The sequence below is a fragment of the Podarcis melisellensis genome, assembly GCF_964234715.1.
Source record: "Podarcis melisellensis genome assembly, chromosome: 2".
NCBI lineage: Eukaryota > Metazoa > Chordata > Lepidosauria > Squamata > Lacertidae > Podarcis > Podarcis melisellensis.
This window is the reverse complement of record NC_138529.1, coordinates 120,237,765-120,249,504: the sequence shown is the minus strand read 5'-3', so window position 1 is coordinate 120,249,504 and position 11,740 is coordinate 120,237,765. Positions and strand designations below refer to the sequence as shown.

Here is an 11,740-nt window from a genome sequence, read left to right as displayed (position 1 = left end):
TCCCCTCAAAGTATCTGCTTTATATACATTATTTACACAATGGGCTGCCCATGATTGGCTAATTCTGGAATTCTACTGTAAGCCAATCAGGTTGTGGATTCACTTCTATCTGGAGCATGATTGGGTGGTTCCTGCCAACCAATCATACTGCTGCATTGTTCTAAGACCAATCAGACTGCTGCATTCTGAATCCTATTGTTCTAGGACCAATCAGACTGTAGTTTGGATCCTATTGTTCTAGGACCAATCAGACTGCTGCAGTTTGGATCCTATTGTTCTAGGACCAATCAGACTGCTGCAGTTTGGATCCTATTCAATTCAGTACCTAACAAGGGTGAAGGGGGATACTGGCTCTTCAAGGGTTAAAGGCAGCGATTATATTATGACGCTGGACTTCCTGGGGGAGAGGAAAAGTGTCACTTCCTCCTCCGTTTGTCACATGTGACAAGCTGCGAGGGAGGAGGTTCTGCAGCGCGGAAGACTGTGCCTTTTGCAAGGTAGGAAAAGAGGGATATATTTTTTGGGGGGGGGAGGGGGCTCCCGTGTCAGAGCAGGAGAGAAGCCCTCCGGGGGAGGAGCATGCATGGGGCGGCACCCCACATTTGAGCCCCCAAAGAGCTGCGGGGAGAGCAAAGGACCTCGAGGGCTGCAGGGGCGCCCCAGGAGGAGAGCAAGGCAAGAAGGCGAGGCGGGGGGCAGGGTGTTTTAGGGTGGGGTAGGAACCCCCCCCCCAAAAAAGGAAAGGGGGCAGGGTGGCTCTGGGAAGAGGAGGAGGGAGGCATGGATGTTTTGGAAAGAAAGGGGTCGAGTAGAGAGGGCAGGATTAGACCAAAGGGGGGGTCTTGGATCGGGGGCTTTCTGCTGAGGAGATGCTCCGCCCTTGAGCTACAGCCCCTTCCCCTAAAGTGGGGCTGGGGAGAGGGAGGAAGTGGGGTGGGGGTCAGCCCTGTCACAGCTCCAGGCTGGCAGAGAAAGAAGGAAGCCAAAAAAGGAATGTTTTGAATGATGGTGGGTAGAAGATCCTCTTTCAGGCGTGACTCCACTTTCCTCACATGGTGGGGTCCAGGAGGGGGGGCACTCCTCTTCTATCATGGACGCTGCAAGTGGGTGTCCACACCTAGGCAGGCTTATCATTCACCAGGAAAATATCTTGGGCGGAAAAATGCCTGCAGGACCTCTGAGGCTGCCTTTGCTTCTCCCTCCCTCCCTCCCTCCCTCGAACCTGCATCTTCTGAGCTCCTCAGGAAGGATGGAAGAGGCAGATCCTGCGAACCTAGCGAGGATGGAAGGGGGAAGGTGGACGGTTGACCTGGTCCGGCTGCCTCCCCCAACCTCTGACCGTTCCCCTCCAGGACCCTCAGAGAGATCTGGTGAGTGGCAGGGAATGGAGTTGGGGGCATGGAGGTTTGGGGAGTGGAAATAAGGAAATTCTGTGGCAAGATAAATCCCTGCAGGCTCCCTTTGCTTCTGCCTGAGTTACAGGGGGTTGGGGGGGGGAGGATGGATGGACACCCCCCAAGTGAGCAGAAAAGACTCAGGGGGGAGAAAAGGCAAGGAGGTCTTGACTGGAAGAAGGGAGGGGAAGAGGACCAATGGGTTTCTGTGTGTCAGAAGAGGGAGAATATGCACAGCAGTCCATTGCAGATTTACTCATATGTAAGCTCCACTGAGTTCAACGGGATATACTTTCAGGTCACTACTGAGCGTACCATGCCGGCCTTAGGAAAGATAGAGGAAGCAGGCAGATTAATTTGGAATCACAAAAAACATGTTTAAAAACTGTTGGGGACTGTTGCAGAGGGGATGTCCAGCGGCAGGAGAATATCTAGGGCAGGAGAATTCCCTGCAGGGCTGCTGAGACTTCCTTTGCTTCTTTTTCCGTCCCAGGAAAATGCCGCTTGTTTTGCCTTCTGAGCTCCTCAGGGAGGATGAAAGAGTCTGATTCTCCTGGTATGCCTCTCCTGGTATGCCCCGCAGAAGACCTTAAGATCCATGAATAATCATAGTTTAGAGGTCCCGGGCCCTAAGGAAGTCAGATTATCCTCCACCAGGGCCAGGGCCTTCTTAGTGATGGCTCCGACTCGGTGGAATGCTCCGTCCCAGGAGACCAGGGCCCTGCAGGATTTAACTTCCTTCCGCCGGGCCTGTAAGACAGAGCTATTGCACCTGGCTTTCAATTTGAACTTAGCCTGATCTTTTATTCCCCTTCCTTCCCTCCCCCTTCCCTTTTTATGAAGATTACCTGCTCTGGGATCCCACAGCTAATTCTCCCCTGGTCTCCTCGCTGGCCCAAATAGGACTAACTTAGCCAGCTAGCCCTGGTGATCATCTAATGTTTAGGTGGATGGATTTCCACCTAAATTGATTTTTGAATTCTGAATTTATTGTTATTCACATTTTATACTGTATTTTATGCTGTTTTTTGTTGCATCAATTAAGTGTTTTAAATTTGTTGTTAGCTGCATTGAGCCCGGTTTTCTGAACCAGGAAGAAGGGGGAATAAATAAAATTTAATTTTATTTATTTATTTACTTACTTACTTACTTACTTACTTATTACTCTGCAAACCTAGCGAGGATGGAAGGGGGAAGATGGACGGTTGACCTGGTCAGGCTGTCTCCTACAGCCTTTGAATGTTCCCTCCCAGGATCTGCAGTGGGATCTGGTGAGTTCCAGGGAATGGAGAGGGGGGCCTGGGGAGATGTTGGGGGTGAGGAAGCTCCCCTGGCAAGAAAACAAGGAGGGCTGCAGGGCCAGAGCTCTGGACCAGCAGAGATTAAAGATAGGCAGGAAATGAATGTTTTCTAATGGTGACTTGGGCATTGCCAGGATTTGGGGGCTGCTGTCTACCAGCTCCATCTGGTACACAGGCTGAGACCCTACCTGCACACAGTGGTACATGCTATGGTTATCTCCCGCTTGGATTGCTACAATGTGCTCTAGGTGGGGCTGCCTTTGAAAGTGACTCGGAAACTACAATTAATCCAGAAAGCGGCAGCTCAACTGGTGACTGGGAGCAGTTGCCAGGAGCATATAACACTGGTCTTAAAGGATCTACATCGGCTCAGAGTTTGTTTCTGAGCATCATTCAAAGTGTTGGTGCTGATCTTTAAAGCTCTAAACAGTCTTGACCCTGTAGACCTGAAGGAGCATCTCTAACCCCAGACACTGAGGTCCAGCTCTGGTTCCCTGATTGCCAGAAGTGAAGTTACAGGGAACCAGGCAGTGGGCCTGCTCAGTGGTGGCCCCCTTCAGATGTCAAGCAGATAAAGAACTATGTAGCTTTTAGAAGACATCTGAAGGCAGCCCTGTATTGGGCAGTTTGATGTGTTATATATGCTGTGGCTGAGGAAACCCAGCCAGATGGGCAGGGTATAAATAATAAAATCACCATCATCATCATCAGATGTTACAGAAAGTCTCACTAGGATGGTGATTTGGATTACATTTTTAATTGTCATCTTCCCTTAACTTTAGCAGGTGATGAACACGACAGTCGTTGTTCTCGGGTCTCATCAGAAAGAACCAAGAATGAAGTCAAAGGAAAGACCTTTCAAGATCAAGAGGAAACAAGACCACAAGAGGAAAACCAAGAAGAAAATAGGAGGTATGAAGGCCTTCTAATGCAGACTGATAACGGCCATCGAATCCCAGTCCAGAAAAAACATCAGAAGGGGAAGAGAACAAATGAGAGACCTTTATGTGGCAAAACATTCCAAAGTAAATCTAGGTTCAATTCACACTGCAGAATCCACACAGAGGAGAAACCGTGTAAATGCTTGGTGTGTGGAAAGAGCTTCAGTGACAGCTCAGGCCTAAAATCACATGAAAAAATTCACGCAGGACAGGAATCATACAAATGCCTAGAATGTGGAAAGGGTTTCAATCGCCACTCATACCTTAAAAGACATTACAAAGTCCACAGCATGGAGAAACCACATAGGTGCTCTGAGTGTGGAAAGAGCTTCAGTTGCAGGAGAAACCTTACAGAACATCAAAAACTTCACACAGGGGAGAAACCGTATACCTGTTTGGACTGTGGAAAGCCCTTCCGTCACAGCTCAAGCCTTGCATCACATCAAAAAATCCACACAGGGAAGAAGCCGTATAAATGTTTGGAGTGCGGAATGAGCTTCGCTCAAGGCTCAAGTCTTATATTGCACCACAGAATTCACACAGGAGAGAAATCTTATAAATGTACGGAGTGCGGAAGGAGCTTTGCTCAGAGTGCTACCCTTACTTCACATAAGAGAACCCACACAGGGGAGAAACCATATAAATGCTTGGAATGTGGAAAGAGCTTCAGTCATAGATCACACCTTAGTTCACATAAGAGAACTCACACTGGTGAGAAGCCGTATAAATGCTTTGAGTGTGGGAAGAGCTTCAGTCAGAGTTCACACCTTACTGTGCATGAGCGAATCCATACAGGGGAAAAACCATATAAATGTGAGACATGTGGAAAGAGCTTTAGTAACTGCACACACCTTGTTAGCCATCGCAGAATACATTCAGAAGAGAAGCCATATAAGTGCTTTGAGTGTGGAAAGAGCTTCCGGCATGATGCGAGCCTTCATATACATCAAAAAATTCACAGAGGTGAAACACCATATGCATGTGTTGAGTGTGGAAAGAGCTTCACTCAAAGCTCACAGCTTAAATGTCATCAAAGAATTCACACAGGGGTGAAACCATATACCTGTTTTGAGTGTGGAAAGAACTTCATTTACAGCACAAGCCTTACATCGCACCAAAGAATTCACACAGGGGAGAAACCACATAAATGTTTGGAGTGTGGAAAGAGATTTGCTCACCGTGCTAACCTTACTTCTCATAAAAGAACACACACAGGGGAGAAACCATATAAATGTTTGGAGTGTGGAAAGAGATTTGCTCACAGTGGTAACCTTACTTCTCATAAAAGAACACACACAAGGGAGAAACCATATAAATGTTTGGAGTGTGGAAAGAGATTTGCACATGGATCTACGCTTACTTCTCATAAAAGAACTCACATGGGATAAACCATATTATGCTAGGAATGTGGGAAAAGATTTGGTCAGATTTCACAACTCATTTTGCATAAGTGAATCAAGAGGGGGTAGTATTTAGATTCTTGTAATGAGGAAAGCAGTTTAATTAGAGCACCGCTAATTTGCAAGATATAAGTTTATTGGATTTGGAGGGACATAATAACCGTTGGGCTTAGCACGCTTATTGAATTTATGGAAAGGCAAAAATACACACAGATTTTTCAAATCATATTGTAAGGAGATCACTTCTTAAAGTTTGGGAGAAATACAAAGATCTGTTGGAGCCTAAAATCCCGTGGTGGGCCTCTCCAAGCAGAGGCCACAGCGGTGAAGGAAAAAAATATGTTGTGAAATTGGCCTACTTATAAAATAATTTTAAAAGAAGATAACAAACTGGAACTTAAAAGTTTTGAGGAATTACGAGATATTATTACAGATTGGTTCCAATATTATCAATTATTCAAAAATTTAAAGTAGAAAAAAAGAGTTCACCAAGGAAACCTCAAGTTTTGAATCCAATGTAATAAACTCAAAAAGTAAAACTCTCTCTAAAGCTTATCGTCTCCTCCACTGGGAAGTTGAGGAGGAAGAAGTTACATCAGCCGCGATAAAGTGGTCTCAAGACTTTGGGTATGTTATAACAATGTCCCAATGGGAAAATCTGTGGAAGAATAATTGGAAATTTACCACGTGCTATGCCATAAGGGAAAACTTTTTTAAAATGCAGCACCGGTGGTATTTAACTCCATGGAAATTAGCCAAAACGTACAAAGGAGCCAAAAGTAACTGTTGGAGATGTGGAGATCAAACAGGCTCACTGTATCATATATGGAGGCAATGTAGCAAAATAGAGAAATTTTGGGAGGAAATCCATTCAGAATTAGAAAAAAATGTTAAGAATTTCCTTTACAGTGGTCCCTCAGGTTAAGAACTTAATTTGTTCTGGAGGTCCGTTCTTAACCTGAAACTGTTCTTAACCTGAGGTACCACTTTAGCTAATGGGGCCTCCCGCTGCCTCCGTGTGATTTCTGTTCTCATCCTGAGGCAAAGTTCTTAACCCAAGGTACTATTTCTGGGTTAGCGGGGTCTGTAACCTGAAGCGTCTGTAACCTGAGGTACCACTGTAATAAAAAAGCCAGAGGCATATCTGTTGGGGATCAGACTCAGATATTCAAAAAAATATTAAAGGTATTTTTTTGTATGCAACAGTGGCAACGAAAGTCCTTATAGCCATCAAGCTGGAAAAGCGACATAATTCCTTCCAGACAGGAGTGGATTCAAAAATTGACTGAATATGCTGAATTAGATAGCTTATCAGGAAAAAATAAACCGAGAGCTGAATTTGTATCAAAATGGGAGGCCTTTAGAATATATCTTAAACAAAACTATACCATGTTAAAATCTATAGCTACTTTTGAGTGATCTCAGCAGTCTTGAATTAATTGCTTATATAAATATTACTAAACTGTGTAAAATATATATATAAAAAATAGTATTTTGGTATGGCAGTAAAGTTATGTAGAAAGAACTAAGGAATAAATGGGAGGCTGGGTTTAATGATAAAGAGATTTTTTAAATTGTAACATGAAATTGCAATCTAAATTTATGTCATATTCTTTATCTTAATAATAACAAAAGATAGTGTAAGTTATCTTTTCCTCCCCCCTTCTTAATTTGTACTCTTTATCGATATTGTCTTTTTGTAATATTTTTTTCCAGTTCTGTAATAAGCATGGAAAATATAATAAATTTTAAATAATAATAATAATAATAATAATTGGAGCACCGCTGCTGTGAAATCAGTGGTGTGGAGAGCTTCTTTCATTTCTTTCATTTAAATCCATGTAAATACAGAGATTACAATTACTTCCTGGTTGTTTTTCCTGCATTGCAGGGGGTTGGAGTAGATTGCTGACCTGGTCCCTACCGCACACTAGTGGGCATTTCAGGATTCTAACTGGGCGGTAGGGGGTTCTGAATAGATAGTGTAAGTTTTCTTTTCCTCCCCCCTTCTCAATTTGTACTCTTTATCGGTATTGCCTTTTTGTAATATTTTTCTCCAGTTCTGTAATAAGCATGGAAAATATAATAAAATTTTAAAAAATAATAATAATAATTGGAGCTCCGCTGTTGTGAAACTTCATGGAATTCATACAAGAATTCACATGGGAGAAATCATACACCTGCTGTCACGAGGGGCTGTCAACTGCTCACTGGGCTAGCTGCCTGGTGAAATCAGTGGTGTGGAGAGCTTCTTTCACTTAAATCCATGTAAATACCGAGATTACAATTACCGTATTTTTTGCACCATAACACTCACTTTTTTCCTCCTAGAAAGTAAAGGGAAATGTCTGTGCATGTTATGGAGGGAATGCCTATGCGTGGCAGGGGGGATCGGCTGCAGTCGTGAGCAGAGGATCCATGGTTCCCCTTCCTTCCCTCCTCCGTGGCTCGCTTTGAAACAGCAAAGCGGGAGAAGAGCCGCTGAGTGGGGAGGAGATAGGGACAGAGAGCCTGCTTGCTTTAAAGGAGCAAAGCGGGAGAGGAGAGGAGCTGCTTACATGAGTGTAAGCGGCTCCTGTCCGGTTGGCTCCTTTAAAGCAAGCAGGCTCTCTGTCCCTATCTCCTCCCCACTCAGCTCGCTAAATAGCATTATTAGCAGCATCCTTCTCCACCCACCCCACGCGTGATCCTTGTCCCTTGAGTGCTTTTCCTTCCCTCCCCACTTAAAACGTGGTTACAAGCACGGATCCACATGGATCCTCAGGGTTTTTGCACTGGGTCACCCCAAATTCACCATCAGACCACATAGCATGTCCATGGCTACAGCTTGCACCAAAAAATCACGCACTCACCGTTGCCTGGGGCCGCAGTGGAGCAAAAACGTGGTTACAAAGCATGGATCCACATGGATCCTCAGGATTTTAGCATTGGGCTACTCCAAACTCACTGTCAGATCACATGTCTGTGGCCACAGCATGAACCACAAAAATCATGCATCCACTGTTTCATTTAGAATATTTTTTTCTTGTTTTCCTCCTCTAAAAACTACAAGCGTGATATGGTCAGGTTCGTGTTATAGAGTGAAAAATATGGTAGTTCCTGGCTTTCCAACTCTTCCTGCATCTGTATTTTATGCAAGGAGTAAAAATACGTCTAATCCTAAACTTTAGGAAGAAATTTCTGACTGCAAGTGAGATGAGCTACCTTGGAAGGTGGTGAACTCTCCATTGTTTTAGGTTTTTCAGCAGAGGTCGGGTTGTTTTTCCTGCATTGCAGGGGGTTGGTCTAGATCAGGGATTGTCAATCTGGTCCCTACCGCACACTAGTGGGCATTTCAGGATTCTAAGTGGGCGGTAGGGGGTTCTGAATCCTCCTTCCATCAAGTCCTGGTGGGCGGTAAGGAAATTTTACCATCAAGAAAGAGGCATTAGTGGGCGGTAAGTAGAAATAGGTTGACTACCCCTGGACTGGGATGTGGGTGGCGCTGTGGTCTAATCCACAGACCCTAGGGCTTTCTGATCAGAAGCTCGGTGGTTCAAATCCCTGCGACGGCGTGAGCTCCCGTTGCTCGGTCCCTGCTTCTGCCAACCTAGCAGTTCGGAAGCACATCCAAGTGGAAGTAGATGAATAGGTACCGCTCCGGTGGGAAGGTAAATGGCGTTTGCTGCTCTGTGACACGAAGGGCACACCTGGTTGTAGGGGAAGGAGGGGATGAGGCAAGGAAGAAGGGCTACCCCTATGCTATCCACATAATCAGTTATCAGAAATCAATATAATCAATATATTCATATATGCTTACACATAATCAAGGATTACAGTACTTTATAATCCATTTCGAATCAAAAGGGAAGCTGTGCTTTAGCAAACTGCAAAACTGCTTGAAACAGCAAAGTAGGAGCCGACCTTTCCCCTAAACATCTGTGCACCCCGGACAAGGGGGAAAGACGTGAATCAGAGATTCTGGTACAAAATCCCCTCAGATACAGGCTAAATTAATCCACAGAACAGGAAGAGCAAAACCACAAAATGTCCAAGCTCCCTGTCCTGTCATAATTGGGGGAAAGATTAGACAGAGCGTCACTGCGAGCATCGGAAAGCAGAACTAGAATCCGGTGCTGACCAAGGTTTGACCGGGGGTCAAGTAGCGTGACAACCGCTTGCTGATTGGCTGATTCTCGCTGACAATATTGTGAATCTTTCATGATTGTCTCATGATCAATGATTTGCTGTGTTCTGCTCAGGTATAAAGACCTCTGGATTTCTGTCAATCGGGGTCCCAGTTCTTTGGAAAATATTCCAACTGGGTACCTTATTGCCTGGCAATAAACCTCACCTTCTTATTCTCCATTGCTGTCTGGCTGATCTTATTTTAAACACTTTGCGAGTACCTCTTTGCTTCAGGGACACTAATATACTAGAGACTTCGTGCTGCTTGGCTGCTGTGATATTTCTAACACAACAGACTCCTGTCTCTGTTCAGGGCTGGAGCACCTGCTATCTTGCTCCTGTTGTTCCACTATTTCCCAGCTCCTTCCTTCCTTCTGGGGTGTGTCCCATCTAAAGCCACCACAAATCTAGGTCCATACTCCCTTCCTCTTCCCCCTCTCAGAAGCCTATTGGAGTGGCGGTCTCCACCACTCTTGCTCATCTCATCTCTGAAAACAGACCAAAGGATGGCCTAATATGGTCACACTCTTATCTAAGGAAGCATGTTGTGTGGGAAAGCAGGGACAGGCCTGAGCATCATGTGCTGCTTCTGAACTCCTGTAGGTTTCTGGCTGGTGCTCTTGGGTACAAGATGGTGCCTTCCATGGACCTTGGATCAGATCCTGCAAAACAGTTATTGAAAGCGGACCAGGATTCATTGCTTTTGTTTTGTAGCAGTTGGGTAATTTGATTGTAGTTGGTAATGATGCATTTCCTTTCTTTTCTCCAGGTGTGTCCCACCATGTTTCCTATAAATGCACATGCACAAAAACACATGCATACTCAGAAATAATAAAATTCCTCGCTTATAAACCCCTGGAGGAGGGAGGAACACCTTGAAGCAACATTCCAACATATTGTTAGTTGCAAGCAGACCAACTAATTCAGATTAACACCATCAGCTTCTGTCCATCTTTATAGAATAAGTAAAAATGCTATATTCTTAACCATATTGGATTATCTTTTTTAAAAAAGGGAAGGGGGAAATTGAGCTCCCCTAAGTGTTTTCATTTTGAAAATCTTAACGCACTTCTAGTCATGCAAATTCTTCATAGCTTTTCCTCTAATGGAAACTTTTGGAACAGGGCAGAATTAAAGCAGTAAACAGCTCCATTTTAGGAAGAAAGTGAAGAAAACTGCCTTTTAAAAAAATACAATGGTACCTCGGGTTACAGACGCTTCAGGTTACAGACTCCGCTAAGTCAGAAATAGTACCTCAGGTTAAGAACTTAGCTTCAGGATGAGAACGGAAATTGTGTGGCGGCAGCAGCGGGAGGCCCCATTAGCTAAAGTGGTACCTCAGGTTAAGAACAGTTTCAGGTTAAGAACGGACCTCCAGAATAAATTAAGTTCTTAACCCGAGGTACCACTGTAGTTGTTTATTCAATGTAGAATATATATATATGGAGAATGATAAAAAGTACAAAAATGCAGATACTATAGACATTAATGGTTTAAGGAATAAATTCACAATAAACAATCCCTGTGTACCTTTGTGTGAATATGGGGAGAGAGGAAGGAGGGGAGGAAAGTGTATCTGAAGGAAGGGCTCGTGGTCTCAAGGAATCTGCTGATATGACATTCACCATTTACTCAGAAGCCGTATGTGGTTCAAGTGGATTAACAAGGTCTCTGGATTTATACCAGAGTTGGAATTAACCCCAGCCTGTAATCTGGACCAATGGAAGATTCTGAGTCATCTTTCAGGGAAGGCCCATATACAGTTGCACCTCGGGTTACAGACGCTTCAGGTTACAGACTCTTGCTAACCCAGAAATATTACCTCGGGTTAATAACTTTGCTTCAAGATGACAACAGAAATCGTGCTACAGCAGCGCGGCAGCAGCGTGAGGGCCCATCAGCTAAAGTGGTGCTTCAGGTTAAGAACAGTTTCAGGTTAAGAACGGATCTCTGGAACGCATTAAGTACTTAACCTGAGGTACCACTGTAGAAGAAATTGCGATTATTGAGCCTGGAATTTGCCAGAGCCTGGAGTTCAGTTGCCAAGTCACCTCTGTCCAAAAGGGGGCATAGCTGGCAAACCAGCAGAGGTGAGAAAAGCTGTGGGGGGCGAACAGGGGGAGTGGAGAGGAGCCCCTCCGAAGTTTTGGAGGGAAGATCTTGAGAGGCCAGGGGCTGAGCTGGAATGCAGTAAATAAAATGGAAATATTTCTTTTAAATAAAAACATACATGTGATAGAAACTTGGCAAGAGCTGAGCTATTGTTTTGAATAGAACAGAAATACAATTTGAGAACCTATTTATTAACTGAAAACAAGATTAGGTGAGAAAATAAATATAATCAGCCCAACAGTTACCAATAAAGTGCATGTATTACTCAGCCATAAATAAAACTTTCACAAATCCAACTTGGTTAGGAAGCACCATAAATTGACAGCCTTTATAGCATATTTAACCTGAAGACTGGGGAAAGTCATTCTACACTCCAAGCTGGGTTTCAAAGGATTCTCTTCTGTCAACCGGAGGGAAAGTTCTGT

The 11,740-nt window shown here is 44.3% G+C and overlaps 1 protein-coding gene across 1 annotated transcript in view; it reads left to right on the top strand.

The window, feature by feature from the left end:
- The window catches only part of LOC309364559 (uncharacterized protein), a 31,653-nt gene extending 25,088 nt beyond the window's left edge, over positions 1–6,565 (top strand). The window contains exon 5 of the mRNA XM_081902131.1: positions 3,478–6,565. Within this exon, the coding sequence (XP_081758257.1) occupies positions 3,478–5,024 (1,547 nt within the window). The 3' untranslated portion in view covers positions 5,025–6,565. The remainder of the gene's footprint in view (positions 1–3,477) is intronic.
- The last annotated feature ends 5,175 nt before the right edge of the window (positions 6,566–11,740 follow it).